The sequence below is a fragment of the Sapajus apella genome, unplaced genomic scaffold (assembly GCF_009761245.1).
Source record: "Sapajus apella isolate SASKATOON/1434 unplaced genomic scaffold, GSC_monkey_1.0 scaffold184, whole genome shotgun sequence".
Taxonomy (NCBI): Eukaryota; Metazoa; Chordata; class Mammalia; order Primates; family Cebidae; genus Sapajus; species Sapajus apella.
Window position 1 is genome coordinate 989,399 of NW_022437124.1, and position 17,971 is coordinate 1,007,369.

Consider the following 17,971-nt stretch of genomic DNA (forward strand, 5'->3'; position numbering starts at 1 on the left):
GGGACTTTACCTCCCAATATCAGTGCATATGAAAAGTGTATCAGAAACTCGGTGTTTCACAAAGTTCAGGAAGTCCTTTGAGGCACAGATGAAACTTTTATAACTGGTTATATCTTATGTCTCAATATGATGCAGTGTAGGAAAGTTATAACAATGTTTCCTGCAAGAACATAAGTTCTGTCACTTAGGCTAGAGTGCAATGGCACGATCTCGGCTCACTGCAACCTCCACCTCCCGAGTTAAAGCAATTCTCCTGCCTCAGCCTCCCGAGTAGCTGGGACTACAGGTGCATGCTTCCACGCCCGGCTAATTTTTTGTATCTTAGGAGGGACAGGGTTTCACCATATTGCCCAGGCTGGCCTCAAACTCCTGAGCTCAGGTAGGTCCGCCTGCCTGGGCCTCCCAAAGTGGTGGGATAACAGCTATGAGCCACCACGCCTGGCCTCTGTCTTAAAAAAAAAAAAAAAAAAAAAAATTCTTCAATGTTTTCTTAACTGTGTGGGATGGAGATACCAATTTTATGGCATTGAATTGTTGGGTGACACGAGAGAATCCTGGAATGAGAGGAACAGGAATGGCTTCAACATGAAGCAGACAAAATGCGTGTTTTGAAAAATTCACTGGAGAAAAATGTGTAAGACTCTCTTCTAAAATCTGAAAGACAAGACAGACATCTCTGGCAGCAGTGCTCAAATGCTGCCTGTGGACCTGAGGTGGCCCACCAAGGGATGCTTCCCCAGAGGAAGCATCCAGTAGCTTCTTGAGCAGTTTGACATGGCCACAGTATCCAAACACATGTCATTTTTCCCATTTTTCTTTTTTACAATATTTTAACAGTATATTGGTTTGTGCTAAATTGGAAATATGAAAAACCAGTTTACCACCACATTGAATGTAAGAAACACTGTTCTCTATTTCCTGGCACAGTGAAGAGCTGCATTATTGTTTAGAGGTCTTAACTGAGGCTTTTCTTTTTCTAAATAAGTCCAAACAAAAGCAATAGAGCATCCACCTATTTATTTATTTATTTAGAGATGGAATCTGGCTCTGTCACCCAGGCCAGAGGGCAGTGGCACAATCTCGGCTTTCTGCAACCTCCGCCTCCCAGGTTCAAGTGATTCTTCCGCCTCAGCTTCCTGAGTAACTGGGACTACAGGGGTGTGCTACCATGCCCAGCTAATTTTTGTATTTTTAGTAGAAGTGGGATTTCACCATGCATGTTGGCCAGGCTGGTCTCAAACTCCTGATCACAAGTGATCTGGCTGCCTCGGCATCCCAAAGTGCTGGGATTACAGGTGTGAGCCACCGCACCTGGCCTAGAGTCTTCTTTTAAAATAAACTGTTTTTAGAAACAGTTTACTGACAACCCATACCTCCAGGAATGCCCTTAAAATGCTTACTTGCGGCACAAATACTAGATACGGTACTAACAGAAATCTGCATGTGAGCACTACACTGAAAGTTTGCATTTTTCACTTTTTTGTTTTGTTCTTTCTTACAGAACTTACTCAGAAAGTATTGATTATTTTTTTACATGAGAAAAAAATTTACTGAATGCACTTTTGGTTTGAGCTTCATTTTAACACTAATAGTGCTGATTTAGATTATAAGGAAAGAGATTAAGTGCCATATGCAGGAAATACTGTCTTCAATATGAAACTTTGTTTTCAATGACTTTCAGATACCATTTTCTCCAGCGTAAGTTTGTCAGTGTTCTCAAAATTTCCATGGACTTGCCAACTGGTTCTCATTGTTTCAAAAGAATTAAATCTAAGTTCCTGGTGTCAGATCAGCTCAGCACTGAAGTTTATTAATTTCAGCCAAGCTTATTCTACCTCTTATTATTTAATTTTATGTTTACCTCAAGTATAACACTGGAAATTAAGAAAGCATATCAAATATGGTGTTCATTATATGAAAACAGTGAAAGCTAGCAGTAAGTAAAATTTTGCCAGTAATATCCTTCCTTTCAGACCTTTAAGAATAATGAAAGGTTAGGTGCGGTGGCTCATGCCTGTAATCCCAGCACTTTGGGAGGCCAAGGTGGGAGGATTGCGAGGTCAGGAGATCAAGACCACCCTGGCGAGCACGGTGCAACCCTGTCTCTACTAAAAATACAAAAAAACTAGCCAGGCATGGTGGCACGCGCCTATGGTCCCAGCTACTCAGGAGGCTGAGGCAGGAGAATCGCTTGAACCCGGGTGGAGGTTGCAGTCAGCTGAGATCAACCCACTGCACTCCAACCTGGGCAACAGGGCAAGATTCTGTCTCAAAAAATAATAATAATAATAAATAATGAAAGTAGGAATTGTTTTATTACTTTATTACTGTCAGATACTTTTTAAGTACCAGATATAGAAGGAAATTTCTTCAGAGGAAATATCAAATAAAATTAATAAAAAGAACGCTACCAAGTTGTCTCTTTATTTGCCAAAAGAGATAATTTATTGCTTAAAACACTCTGTCGTCCAAAGAAAGATAATAAAAGAAGTTACTGTACTGTGAATGCGTTAAGAATTGTTCCTAGCACTTAGCCAGCGTTGTGCTCCACTGTGCCATCCTGTGGAAGACGTCTGCAGGAATTCAGGTAGCCAGCACTTCTGTCTCTCTGCTTTAATTTCTCCTTGTACACTTCTAGGCTGACCATTTCAGCAGACGTGGCAAGACCATTCCTCAGCAAGAATCCTTAGAGATCGAGCTGGCCGAGGAGAAGCCAGTTAAACGCTCCATCATCACAGTGGAGGAGCTAACAGAGATAGAGCGTTTGGAAGATCTGGATACCTGTATGGTAAGACACATCCTCTGACGTCAGTGTTACCCTATTCACTGGACTGTGCCATTGTTGTAAAAAATAAACAAACAAATCTCACCTTTTGAAATCAGACTAAACAAAACACTCTTTCACACCCAGACAATTCTTTCAGAAACATCCTGAAGAGGCTGCTAGTGAAGTGAATAAAGCCGAAGCTTCGGCCCCCTTCTAAGACCCTGTAGCCACAGTGGGGAAATTCTTAATTAGGAGAAATAGGTTAAGTAGCTCTTACAAGTTTTTGTGACAGGAAAATATCTTCAAATAAAATTGTAAATACGCCATTAAAAATGTGGGGAAAGACTTTTTCAAATCAAAAATATATATATATAGGGTGACTCTTTCGTGGTTACACAATTTTTTGTTTTTGTTACACAATTTTTTGACAAACCCTTAAATTTGGGCTTCTGTTTAGATGAGATTCTGTTCCATTAATCTGATTGGATGTACTTTAGAAGATGGAATGCACTCTGTACTGTTTACCTAACTGTAGGCCTTCCTTCCTTACCCATTTTCTAACTTTGATATAGCAAATCCATCTGGCCCTGTAACTAGACTATTTAGGTTGCTAATACCTTTTCACTCTGAGGAAAATTTTATCTGAATTCTATTATTTTAAAAGTTATACTGATCAGCATAGCTACTTCTCATTTCACCATGAAACAACTGTATGTGCTTCTGTCATCCTCTGCGTTCAATATGTTTATGTTTTACTAAAATGTTTACTTCTTAGTAATTCCTTATCACCTGAGAAGATGGTGGTAAGACTAAGTTTTGGTTACTTATATGTCCAAATGTTTCTACATTAGCTTTTAATTTTAGTAATTTTTAGATGACGCCATTGTTAAGGAATAGTAGTTGTTTTAACTTTGAAAGCCAAGGATCTGATATGGCCAATATTACTTTTCTAGCCTTGGAGAGAATGTAGTATGTTAAGAAGGTTACTTATTTATAAGCCACTGTTACCAGGTTTTATAGTCTGTGAATAAAATATTTGAGTGTTCTCCATGGAAAGTCCTGTCCTATACAAGGAGAACAGCAAAGAAAGCCTAATGTATAATCCAAGATTTCAAACAACATTCTAATAATACTAAACAGAGCTGAAAATAATTTTCTATATAATTATATAAATCTGCACATGTATTTAATCTGTGTGGAAGAAATTGTCCAGTTTTTAAAAACTTGGTTGTCCAGCTTGTTGTAAACTTAGTATTTCGTAAGTAGTTTGAGTTTGCATTTTGAGACGTTAGAAGTTGGACGCTATGTTATCATAAGGTAATTGTTCTGGAAAACTCTTACACTAGCCCTAAAAGCACTGTGTTATCATAGCATAATTGTTCTGGAAAGCCTTTAGCCTTAAAAGAAAAAGAATAATAGGAAATAGGTTTGAATTAAAAATTTGAAGTTCACTCCACATATCACGTTTCCTGCCAGATTTATTTGGTCACGTGTAAATTGGAAAAGGAAACACAAGCTAGTGAAATGTGTTTTATCGGGTTTATAGATGATGTGGTTTGGAATGAGGAAATGCTGGTTATGAACGATCGGCTCAGCTACTGTAACAGTGGTTTTAAATTGTGTAAGCTTTGTTTGGAAGTAAGGTTTTTTGTTTGTTTGATTAATTTGGTTTAGTTTTGTGAAAGGAAGAAAAAGGTGGTTTTTTGTTTTGTTTTTTAAGTGAGTGAGATGAGGGTGGGGGAAAGGGATAATTTTAAAAAATGCAGTTGGAAGACTTACCATGAGAACCTAAGGAACAGCCCTGTAGCAGGCACAGCCCCCAAGAGGCAGCTTCCATTATGAAAAAATTCGTGTTGCCATGATGTTTAAAGGGGAAGAAGTAGATGTAGATCTCTTTGAATCCAACTCTCAGGACAAGCCCAGTTGGGAGAGTAGACTTTACCTGGGTTAAAGGGCCGAGGAAGTAAGCAGGGAGGGCCATTCCTGAGATGAACATGTGTTGAGTCCTGCGGTGAGGAGCACGGCCCTGGGTGTTGAGGGAGTGACAGAGAAACACCAGACTGAGCTCTTCATCAAAAAACGAATGAGCAGTTATAATTGCACTAGAGGAGGTGTAAGGGCATGTTGGGTGTAGAAATTTATATTAATTTGAGTTTTTTTTTTTTTTTTTTTTATGGGCGGAGGTTTACTCTTGTTACCCAGGCTGGGGTGGAATGGTGCCATCTCGGCTCACCGCAACCTCCGCCTCCTGGGCTCAGGCAATTCTCCTGCCTCAGCCTCCCGAGTAGCTGGGATTACAGGCACGCACCACCATGCCCAGCTAATTTTTTGTATTTTTAGTAGAGACGGGGTTTCACCATGTTGACCAGGATGGTCTCAATCTCTTGACCTCGTGATCCACCCTCCTTGGCCTCCCAAAGTGCTGGGATTACAGGCGTGAGCCACTGCTCCCAGCCTAAGCCTGTAGTTTTTAAACGTTGTTGGAAACAATTGTGTCAAGTATCTCCCGTGCTCAGTTGTTACTCAATTGTTAGAAATGGAGTCGCCCACTTTCGGCTTACCTGGGACCCCCTGTGCCTCTCTATGTGTTATTTTGTTGGTGACGATGATTAATTAGTTTTCCTGTATACTGCTTATGATTTCATACCACATGCTTTATATGTCATGCTGGAACGTGTATTTCGTTAGAATCTTTATTGTTCATAGACCATCTGTTGTTCTGCAGTTGGGTGCTTTTAGGAAATCAGTATTCTGAACTGTGTCTTTGAACTGTGATGTCTGTATGGTCCTCGGTTATTGAAGGATGCAGTTTTAGTTCTACTGATTAGTAATCTCTAAATATTTAATTTGTCACCATATATAGTATACCATCTTTAAAAAAATAGCAGAAGTTTGGGATTTAAGTAGTATGCCAAGTGAGTGAAGAGCCAGTGTCTGCTCCTTAGGCATAACTAGCTCACTAATTGTATATAATTCTTTCAATTATTTTAATGAACATCATACCAGTTTTAAATCAAAAGATATTCATGCAGAGGAGTAATTTGTCTGCTTATTGCTATTTCCTAGGAAAGGAATCTTAAAAGGCTTGAATTATTACAGAATGCATCTTTGTGAATCCTGTCTTCAATGATAAAATAGCAATTATTTTCCTTAACAAATTCAACTGCAAATTTCAACATATATTTTTTAAGTTTTTTAATACAGACTAAAATTCAGCAAAAGTCTATTTGATTTGGTCAACATACTGTCTTTTAGAAGAAATTTAAACAAATTGACTCATTGTTAAGTAGCAACAGTTATTAATCTATTCACCGTGTTGCCCGGCACAGACTGTTAGTCAATATCTCTCATTTAAAATAGTTTGCGCTAGTATTAAGTATGTGCAAAGGGTTGTTCAAGTCATAATTGTTAATTTTCTCTTGTAATTTTATTCTGTAATATCTTTTTCTTATTGATACAACTTTTAAAAACTGACAGTTAAGTTTTTAACCAGTAGAAAACAACTGACTAAAACCCCTTTATTTCCAAATTCTAAATTTAAAAACTATAGTACACTCTCGTGAGTCCAACTAAAATGGTCAATGTGTGTTTCTCAGTTTGTAATAAATTTTTTATTTGTTATTACTATTAGTTCTTTCCTTGGAGATCCTGTTCTAATGTAATAATATTTGTTGCGTCCTTTGTCAAAATGCCAGGAACACATGTCCCATCCCTGAAGAGTTCATTGCTACCTCAAGACCCAGAGTTCATCTTTTAATTTTTAACTGGCATGTATTACCACTATCAGAGGCCCTATTCCAGGGAGCTTCCAGAGATCTGACCCATACATCTTTTTTAGAGGGTTCAAACAAGGCCTAAGGTACAGTGCTGACTGACCTCACAGGCCACCCAAGAGAGATTTCTCCCTTATTGCAGTCATTTCTAGAAAGAGAAGAGCCCTACAGCTTTGCTCTGGAGATGACAGAACAGGCTTCACCCCCTGCCCCTACTCGCTTAGAGGTTTAGAACTGAGAGTCCTGAAGCTCCCAGCAGGTGCTAAACTCCTAAGGGAGAAGATGGGACATACTAAATAAATTCCTCCACAGAATGACTTCAAACATGAACCAATTGTGACCAGTCAGGGTATTCGAAAACCAGCACCCAATTGGGCATCTGACTTGTTAATTGGAAATGGTGAGTCTTAACGAACTCAATTTTGACATGTAATTATCATTATAAAAGGTAACTTTGTAATCATAAACTAAACATGATCTATATTAAATGCCTCTAGTGACGTGTACATTTATGAAACAGAAACCATTCCATTGATTAGTTGTGTGTGTGTGTGTGTGTGTGTGTGTGTGTGTAACATAGGAGTATACTTCTCTTAAGAAAAAAAGTTTAAATGAAGTCTAAACAAATTAAGTTATTTACAGGCAGCCACAGATTTAATGACTCCTGGGTATAGTACAGTAGAGCCAATAGTAAGTGAAATAATTTCTCTAAACTGAGTCTCACTTTTCCTCCCTTAGAAACCTCATGCTTTTCAATGTACCATGATGACTTTTGGGTCAACAGCATTTCTCTTAAGTCAAAAATCCTCCAAATTATCACTGTTTTCCGATTGGAATCAAAGATCAAATCCCTGCAGGGTGAAAGGATTTCTTTTTAATTTCTGACTTAAACAATATTCAAATTGGAGAAAACAGTGCTTTTAGTTACCAAGGATGTCTCTCTTGTCTGTATACATGTATGTGAGAGAACCTGCCTAAAGAGGAGGGCAATGGGAAGTCCTGAAAGAGGATTTGTTTACTTAGGAGTTGGGATAAAAGAAACATCTGGAGGAAGGTGGCTGCTGGCTCTCTACAGAGCCCAGGAGAGGAGGCACTTGTACTTGATGTTGAAGTCTTATGTAGCAGTGAGCTATCAGAATATCCCTTGAGCAAAGAATACGATAGATGGCCATTCATTTTTTTCAACAAATGTTTATTGTTCATTCATTGTGTACCAAGTATTCTTGGCTTCTTGCTAGGAATGGAAGGTGAAAGAAACATTGTATCACCTACCAGGCTTGCTACGTTGAGGGGCAGAAGTGGCAAGCTAGTTTTGGTGGATCACAGAACTACCATCTCTGAAAATCCCACACTTGAATTTGCTTGGATGCTTGCAGCTGAGTCTACCGCTGACATGAGGTCATCAAGAAAGGCTTGAATTCGTACAGGTTACCCCTTTCAAACCCTCGGTCACAACGTGTTAGTGAGTCATGAAAATCAGTATGATGGTTGCAACGAGGATTTAAAAAAAAAAGAAAAACGATCTGACGTAAAACCAAGCATGAAATACTTTGTGTCACGTTACGTGTCCCAAGTATCGTATTATACAAAGTGAATCCATAAGTATCATACCAAATGTTTGTTTGAGTTACACGTACATGTATGTGGATATTGAGGTGTGATGTAACATATATGTCTTACAAGTCAAAACATTTGAGAAGCTTTCATCTCTAATAACTCTCTCTACCTGCTGTGTTTCAACCTTCTGAAAATATTAGGCTCACAGCAGCTCATGTGTTGATCTTACTCTTTCCTCACTGCACAGTTCAGGTCCAGAAGGCCTGAGCAGAGATGCAGGAGGAGAAGAGGATTTGGTACCCTGGAGAGTCTCTGCTTAACAGGTTCATCGTTTTTTTTCATTGTTTTGGGCTCCCATGGAATCACGTTTACTGAAGTGTGCTTTTGCCTTATGTGATTGATATTCATTAAGGGCCACTTTAATAAATAGCCTCATGAAATTTCTTATCATGTGCACTCTTCATACTGTCTTACTACTATTGTTGTCACTGTTTTATCTTAAAGGGCAATTGTTACAGCTGTATCCAGGTGACTGCAGGTCTTTATCAAGAGTAGCAGACGTTCTGAGTAGTTTGCCTTCCGTCTGATGGACACGATGGATTGTGCCATGACTGTGTCTCACGTTGGTATTGTCAGCTGAGAGGCTTAGAACTGAATGTGCATTTGACCTATAGAAAGCATGCAGTGCCTGAATAAGTATAGTTTGTTGTATTATAATTCTGGCTTCATTTTTGTCCTTCACTGCTTTGATTTACTCATTTAAAAAAATATTGCTGTTACATATGGGTCTCGGGTCATTTTCAGACTGAGGTGGTTATACAGTAGTATCAAGTAGTAGTTATACAGTAGTATAAAGTAGTATAAAGTGAAAAATTAGACATGCTGGGGAACTCCTCTGATAGAGAGGAAGGCAGGTTGCTGCAAAAGCACAGAGAAGTGGTATCCAGCTCACCCTGGTGGAGGGGTGTTGTCAAGGAAGGCTTCCTGAAGGAAGGGTCTATGCATCATGCCTGGCACATACGAGGCCCTGAGTAGCTGCTGGTATAGTGAGAGGCAGCATGAGAAAGAGAAGTTCGCTGGAGGAAAATGAGTAAGTAAATTTAGCAGGGAGAGTAACATATAGAGCTCTGGAATGAAGACAGAACAGTGCAGTTTGAGGAGCTGGAACAGTATTACGGTGTGATAGGAATAAAGGGCAGGAGAGAGGGTTAGGTGGGGAGGCTGGAAGGGAAGGCATGAGCCTTATCCCCCAGAGCCTTGTAGATCTCACTTAAGGGTTTGTTTGTTATTTACGTGTCTTCTTTTAAGCAGCCACCAAAGGTGAGGAGGCTGTAAGATGAGCTAGGTTTTGCAGAAACAGTAGTGACTTGTGTTTTGTTCATTGAGATTGAGATATTCACAAGGCCCTGGTTGAGATGTCCAAGAGTAGCTCTGGGGCTCAGTAGACAAGTCTGAATAAGGAGTTGGCCACGCCCAGGTCAAGCCACAGTACAGATGTGCTCACCAGACCTTCCCTGAAGGGATCGTTGCCTCTCCAGCTCCATCAGCCCTGTTCCTCTTTCACATTCATGATACTTATCTCAATATACCTTCAACTACAGGTACATATATTCAGCTTCTACTCGACATCCCCAATTAGCTGTTCGAAAAGTGTCTCAGACATAGTATGTCCCAAGTAGAATCATGAGTTCCCCCTTTCCCTCCCCAAGGCGTCACCATCCAACTTTATGACTTTCTATTTCAACCCGTTTGTTCCCAACTCTGCCTGTCAGCCTCAGTCTCTCTAGTTCTTTGACTGTCCAAATCTGTCTTCCCTCCCTCATCCAAGACATGTTTCGTTCTTGCCTGGACTGTTGAAGCAGGCTTGTAACTCACACTCCTACCTTCAGTGTTGCTTCTGCAGTCAATCCGTCCCCTACTCAATATCCAGAGGAGTTTTCTCAATGGAAATCAGATCAGCGTCTAAGGTATCGAAGTCTCTGTTAGCTTCCCGTTGTACCCAGAATAAGGCTCATGGTGCATAAGGTCCTACATGGTCCACCTTCTGTCTCTGTCTTCTCATCTGATTCTAGTCTCTGCTTTGTTCACTTCCCTCCAGCCGCTGGTGGCTTTCTTGCTTTTCCCTAGAGCTTGTCCAGGCTCCCATCTCAGCTCTTGTTCCTTCAGCTTGGAATGTTCTCCGCCAGCTTGTCCCATGGCGGTGGTCTTCTCACTGTTCGGGTCACAATTCCAATGTTTCTTTCTCAGAAGTTGCCCTTGATCCACTGAGCCAAAGGAGCCTTCCAGTCACCTTTCAAATTACCCTATATTATCTTACCACTTATCAGGACTTAAAGTGTCGTGAAGGTGTAAGCTTCTGGCGGGCTGGGACTTTGTGCTGTCGACTACATATCCCCAGTATCTAGAGCAGTGAGTGCCTGGCACAAAACTGCTCAGTAAAGTTCGTTTCCCTTCTCCTGGCTTTGAATTATAATTACCTGCATGGTTTTTCTTTGCATCCTTCTTGAAAGAACAGGAGTTCCATGTTATTGATTTCTATATAGCTAATGCCGTCAATAAATATCAGTAGTAGCAGATTAATCTGGGAGCTATAGAAAATAATTCTTTGCATGAAAAAGTTGTCTTTAAACCGATGAGGGTCAGTTAATGAGAACATTATAGATTACCAAGCTGTCGGCAAGTTGCTTAGGAGAAACAGATTAAAACTCCCCTCGTACTGTGACTGCTGCTTTGTCGTAGCGGCCAGGTGTGGTAGCTATTTTAACCCATTTTTCAGATGAGACTCTTAGAAGTCAGGGATGTTAACACACTTTCCCCCACGACATTACTAGTAAGGACTGGCTGCAGCTGAGAGCTCAGATCCACATGCTCTGACTCTCATTCTCTCTCTGTAGAATTCATGGTCTTCCGGCTGGCCGGAACCACAGGAAACAGAGACCTGGGGGAGATTTGTGGTGGGAAAGAGCCTTTGCACTGAGGGCTTACACAGAGTGTTCAGTGGCTAGTATCTTTACTTCCACGGGCTAATTCGTTCTTTATAGAGGCTTATTCTTATCTCAGCGGAACTAGGGGAGATGCTAACCTATGGTAGCAAATCCATACTTCCTCCAGTTATGTAGCAAGCAATGGCTTGGATTGTAGGTGGCTGAACTGATGGAAACACAGAAAGATCTGGGGTAGAGGACTCTGCTTCTGGAATCTGCCCATATGCATAACACACATGATCGTTCCACATTCAGCCCCTGAGGTTAATCAGGCTGTGCTTCTTGCGCTGACTTTGAATTTGATAGTTTTCCTTCTTCCCTGATGGAATCTTAGCTTTAACCAAATATTCCCTGAGATTAAAGACTTTCTCAGAAGAGAACAAGTAGAGCGGAATTACTTGGGCTGAAATTTGGGAATGACAAAAAGAAGCAGCTTAAATGTGGGTGGAGGGAGGGAGAAAACTAGGGCGTGACTCATTCCACATGGTGTTTGTGACCGTCTAAGATTAGCTCACAGCAGGTAAATTAAGTGATTCTAAATTTCTAACTGTACTGTTAGAGTTTAGAAGCATCAGTTAAAGCTGGGATGAGTTAAGCTTTTTTCTTCAGCTCACATGTAGACATTCAGAGAGTGAAGTGGGCCTGTCAGATTCTCAGTTTCCCTAAATGTGCTACAGAGGAAACCTCTGTCACTACCGGAATTTATATTTAAGATTTCTCCCATCTCTCAGGGCTGAGGCCAAACTTTTATCACAAGCCTATCCCTTAAAAAAAAAAATCAGGGCCGGGCACGGTGGCTCACGCCTGTAATCCCAGCACTTTGGGAGGCCGAGGCAGGTGGATCACGAGGTCAAGAGATCGAGACCATCCTGGTCAACATGGTGAAACCCCGTCTCTACTAAAAATACAAAAAATTAGCTGGGCATGGGTGCATGCCTGTAATCCCAGCTACTCAGGAGGCTGAGGCAGGAGAATTGCCTGAACCCAGGAGGCGGAGGTTGCGGTGAGCCGAGATCGCGCCATTGCACTCCAGCCTGAGTAACAAGAGTGAAACTCCGTCTCAAAAAAATAAAATAAAATAAAAATATAAAATAAATGGTTTTTAGCTTTGGCCTTTGATGTATATGTTGAAGAAAATCACATTGACTTTCATTCTGAAAAAAATCACAGTTGGAAACTAGACCAAAAAATTACTTCCATGCTCCAAATATAACTGCAAGGGATTTCTTTTATAAATTCTTGTCTAGATTATATAGCCTTATGTAAATGGATTTCTTGGATTTTTATGTGTTTCTGACTTCTTTGAGAAGCTACTTTAGGTAGCAGATTTAGTAATTAATAGAAATTAAAAAGATGAAGTGGAGTGAACAGAGTTGAGAGGAAGGAAAGCCTGAGGGAGTTATAATACAGCAAACTTAAGGGTCAGTGCCCAGGCTACGACCACAGGGGCTCTATTCTGCTTGCTGGCTAAGAGTGGAGCCTTAACCTGGAAACCAGTGCCGCAAGTTTTAGATCTAACGTTTGATTATCCAAACTGGGATATGTGATCATTTCTCATGTCCAGACTGAAGACCATCTAGCCAGAGCTGAGCGGTAGGGTGGGTACATGCAAATCAAGACAGGGTTTTTCTCTGAAAGCAGCTTTAAATCCACTTCAGCCCTTGAGCCAAATACTCAGTGGAAATCCCCAAATGCCAAACCCAATTCAGCATGGCCAAAATAACTTTTTTTCTAAAAAAGATTTCAGAGTATTCTTCATCGTGGCCATAAAATCCTTCGTAATGCTTCTAGTTGTGCACTGTTTGGCCTCTTTCGCTCTAGGTGACTGAATGAATTGGCCACCTGTATGCAGTTATTTGATATTGAAACTTTAAACGTTGGAAGAATGTCAGTGGAAGATGCATACGGGGTTTGTTCCAGTTAACATTAAATCAAACAACAGCTAAGAGATTGCACTCATTATGCTCCGAAAGCTGGTTTTGTTTTGTTCTAAAATCATGCCCTAGTGGCATATAAGTCATATGTTTGATAGAAAATGTACGAAACTTTTCGTTATACCTTGGCTGTAAATCGATAATTCATTTTAAAACGAGATCAAAGCCACAAAATATCAAAAGCAGCAAACAATATTGCATGTTGTTTTTGACAGATATTCTCATAGGTAGAATAGAGTACCTATTAAAATTATGATCTGAAGTTATTAAAAAAATAGCTATCAGAATAATTGGTCTGTAATTTAGAGAGGGATAGCTCAAGAATTACCTCTTTTTTTTTAATAACTTCAGATGATAAGGGGAATAGACACTTTTTTCCCAGGCTGGGGTGCAATGGCGCGATCTCGGCTCACCGCAACCTCCGCCTCCTGGGTTCAGGCAATTCTCCTGCCTCAGCCTCCTGAGTAGCTGGGATTACAGGCACGCACCACCATGCCCAGCTAATTTTTTGTATTTTTAGTAGAGACGGGGTTTCACCATGTTGACCAGGATGGTCTCGATCTCTTGACCTCGTGATCCACCTGCCTCGGCCTCCCAAAGTGCTGGGATTACAGGCTTGAGCCACCGCGCCTGGCCAAGAATTCACTCTTTTGAGAATCTCTTTAGAATTCATTGAGAAGGGATGTTGATTAAATGAAGGAGCTAAACTGAGCATGATGAAAATCTTGTTTTCCAAGCTGGAGCAGGTTTCAGAGTTTGGGTGGTAAGCCATCTGTCCCTGAAGCTCTGTTTGAGGTTGAAGAGTTGGGATTCTAGGACCCAATCTCAGTAGAGCTTGGAGAGCCACTTGCTCTGTGAGTTAGAAGTGTGGGAAACCAGATCTGCTGATGACTGATTGATAACCGCAGCTCTGTAACTAGCATCCTAAGTCGCCAGATCTGCTGATGACTGGTTGATAACCACAGCTCTGTAACTAGGGTCCTAAGTTGCTGTGCCCCAAGATCGGTCTCCATTCGTGTTCTCTGACACCCTGTAGTTTGTGTGCCCCAAGTTTGTTAAAGCAGTAAAATGAATTGTTATATTTAACCTGGTGTTTGTTGGTGGCAGGATTGTTGTTAACTTAATTTTTGTCATTGTTATAAAGCTGATATTTTATGAAGGGGGCAAAGGTGTTACCTGAAGAATTTAGGCTAATTTTGATTATTCATGTTGATATCACTGAACTGTGATGTCCATTCTAAAGAAGAGTATTTAAATCTTCCCTTAAATTCCTAATTTTTGTCTTGCATTTTAACATGGGTTTTCCAAGATTCAGACTTAAAATATCTCAAGTTTAATACTCATTGGAGTTCCCTCTTTATTATTTTCATAATAAATAAAATATTAAAATGCTATTCAGGTTTTTATGATCATTGAATTAACATTGTGCTTAAGAGCACAAGAAAGTAGTTAAAGAATTTTCCCACTTGTTAAAAAATTATAATGCTACAGGATATGTACCTGACCTTGTAGTAATAAGCCTCGTGCTTCCGTGCCCAACAGGAGTCATACATATTGCAGTGGCAAGATATTTGCTTGAAATCAGTGCCAGAGAATTCCATTCTTTGGACTGCTCGTAAGACAAATGTATTAAATTTTATTCACTTTTTAAGGAGAACATTCAAATATGAAGTTTCACTTTTGTATCAGTTGCAAGATGATTTAAGAGGAATAAAAAGTGAAATATTTACTGTTTCCTGGAGAAACGAGACCAAGTTAAGAAGATAAATATTTTTGTTGTACAAAAACAATTGTGCAGATCTGGAAAATAAGGAAACAAACCGTTTTAATTTCAAAATAGTTCTCTATCATGATCTTTACAATAGTGTGCCATCAGTGCTGCTCCCTAAATGTTTTTGTTTTAACATCATGACGCCAGTTTAACTTTTATGTGAAATGAGACTCTGGATATAAAAGTTAATGAGTGTAGTGTGAATGGCTGGATTTAATGTTGTGTTTAGTGGGGAATGTGGCTCATCACTAAATCTCTACATATCGTTCCTCCTTTTGTCCATCGATTTATTGCCTCTTTCTCTGAGTTATGACTTCCCTGTACCTTTTCTTCCTAGGCTTGCAAAGGAAGACTTTATGCTATCCAACAGTCATCTTAGAATTAGGTCCTATCTCTTTTTCTCAGTGAGATTTATACCATCTTAGACTTTTAAAAATGGAAATGCACAAAAATTCCTTTTTTTAAAACTACAAATGTGATGATACTGTTTAGCTGGATATTGAGGGTATAAGTCAGTTAAAAATTATAGAGTTTTCTTCTCGAGCAGAAAATCTAGTAGTAAGTATTTAGTTTTTATGATCTAGATCATTAAACAGGGAAGGTAGGTCTAGGATATTTTGTATCAGAAGCAATGATTGGCTCTACATCCAATGGGATCATTTCAAAGCTCAGAAAATCCAGTTGAAATAATGTCGCTGAGACATTCTGAGCACCAAAAAAGAATAATGACCAGTAGTTTAAGATACATTGAAATAATGAAGAGATCCATGCGTTCATAGTAATACTCAGAAAACGTCCAGATGCCAGTACAGAGGATTTGAAGAAAGGAGATGTTTCTCTTTCAGAGGAATGGCAACTAATAAATACAAGAATAATGAAAGAAGTAGCAAAGTATAATTTTGCAGTTCTGGTCATATCCATTAATTCAGGCAAGGATTACCGATAGTTGCTTTAAAATCCACATGGACTAAAAGTATCACCTCGTACAGTTACTATTAATTACCAAGGGAATGAGTACTTTACAAAGGAGCTGATTTGGAAAGTCCCCATTTTAATCACGGGATCAAACTCAGCCTTACCACTGGTGGAACAGGCTGACATCTGTGCCAATCATTGTGATTCAGTCAGTAGCTCAGTTTACAGCATCCCCTATGTGGCATTCATGCTAAAAATGTTTCACTTAATCTAATTATGAGGAAACCATCAGACACACATAGAATGTGAGGCAGTCTATAAAATAATTGGCCTGGATTCATCGAGAAAGTCAACATTATGAAAAAGAAAGGTGGGGATGGGAGTGCAGAGGGAGGATGTACTAGACGAAGGAGACTGAAGAGACGTGACCATCTATAATGAGTGTGTTCTCTATGAAGATCCCAAAAGGAGAGGGGATGTTTTAAGGCACTTGAGGGGCAGTTGGGGACATCTGAACATCGACATCTGAGTGTGTATATTACATATTATGCAATTGCTGTTAATTTTCTTAGATGTTGATAATAATGTATAGTTACATAGGAAAATATACTCCTTGGGATATTCATGCAGAAGTATTTAAGTGAGAAATGTCAAGATGTCCACAACCTTTAAATGGTTCAGAATTTTTTTTCTGTGTTTGTGTTAGATGAGAATGAAGGAAATGAAGTAATTTTTTGTGATAAAACGTTAACAATTGGTGAATCTAAGTGAAGAAAATACTTTTATTTGTTAGACTGTCTTTGTCCTTTTAATTTTGCCGAATTGGAACATGCTCAAAATAAATAGTTGGGGAAAAAGAGAGGGTGTGTGCATTTGAAAAGTGTATTGTTTAAGGAGGTGGGCATTATGACCGGGCACGGTGGCTTATGCCTGTAATCCCAGCAGTTTAGGGGGCCAAGGCAAGAGGATTGCTTGAACTAAGGAATTGGAGAGGAGAGCAGCCTGGGCAACAAGGCAAAACACCGTCTCTACAAAAAATACAGACTTTAGCCAGGCATGGTGGTACACATCTGTAGTCCCAGCTACTCAAGAGGCTGAGGTTGGAGGATGGCCTGAACCCGGGAGGCGGAGGTTGGACAGGGAGCTGAGATTGAGCCACTGCACTCCAGCCTGGGTAATAGAGCGAGATGAACCTCTAGGGTCTGTGAGTAAGTTTTTGTCCATGTAACACGAAATAGGAAAAATACAGACACCAGAATAAATTTTTCATGAAAATAAATGTGTCTAAGGGACTATTCTTTATAATAAGTATATCCTCACTATTTTATCTTTGTGCCTAAAGGCACTTTTTGGCAACAGTGGTTCGTACTAGTAATATTTTCTTTTTAAACAAGTCTATAGAATCTGAATGTGAGGAGAGTGCACTGGATTAAAGCAGTGTGATTCAGTTCATTCATTCAAACACATACTTCTGGAAGGCCCATTATAAGCCAAGCCTTCTGTGGGCTCGGTGGATCTAGAGGTGAACAAGACAGAAATCCTGGCTTAGGTTTTCCACCCAAGAGATGTTCATTTTGTCTTCCCCAATGTTGACCAGGGGCAGCGGGATAGGGAGGGATATGTAAAGGAAATCTTTTGAGTCACTCTCTAGGCATCCCTCTGTATCACCCAGACTTATCCTGTATAGTCCTATTTATCTATCATGTATTTTTGACGCACTGCTTAAGATGTTTCAAAATGTGTTGTACTATATATTACATGAAAACAATTTTCATCTCATTAAAATAAAAAAAACAAAAAAAATTTTTCATGTTAAAGGATGCTATAGTAAATTTGTTGGCCATTAGGTTATAAACAGAATTTATCTCTGCCTACATACCTCCTCTTTCTATTCTAAACTCATTTTTAAAAATAAACATACTTGACGAGGTAACTCTGTAGTTGAAATTCTGGTAGGTTTGCTGCTTTTTCTTCTGGAGACTGAGGGAAGACTGATGACACAGTGGTCAAAAGGCCCCTCTGCCAGTTTTTTGGCCAGCAAAAAGAAAATACAAAAAAGCAAAAAACAAACCCGTTTTTGCTTAGAGAGAAACCCTTCACTTCCTCATTTTTCTAACTGGCTTTTTTCCCCTTCACCCACTCAGTCCAGTTTTGACCACTGTATCTCCATCTCTGTTCTGTATTAAAAGGAGGTCTAAAATAACTGGCAAAACGTTTGTGTTTTTCTGATAGAGTGAATTCTATTAAGGTTAATATTAATATTTTTTAAA

The 17,971-nt window shown here is 39.7% G+C and overlaps 1 protein-coding gene across 14 annotated transcripts in view; it reads left to right on the forward strand.

Annotated features, from left to right (window-relative positions):
• Positions 1–17,971, forward strand: part of CARMIL1 (capping protein regulator and myosin 1 linker 1) — a 346,698-nt gene that overhangs the window by 278,034 nt on the left and 50,693 nt on the right. For all 14 annotated transcript variants that reach the window (XM_032268645.1, XM_032268646.1, XM_032268650.1 and 11 more), the window contains one exon: positions 2,639–2,788. In XM_032268645.1, the coding sequence (XP_032124536.1) occupies positions 2,639–2,788 (150 nt within the window). The remainder of the gene's footprint in view (positions 1–2,638; positions 2,789–17,971) is intronic.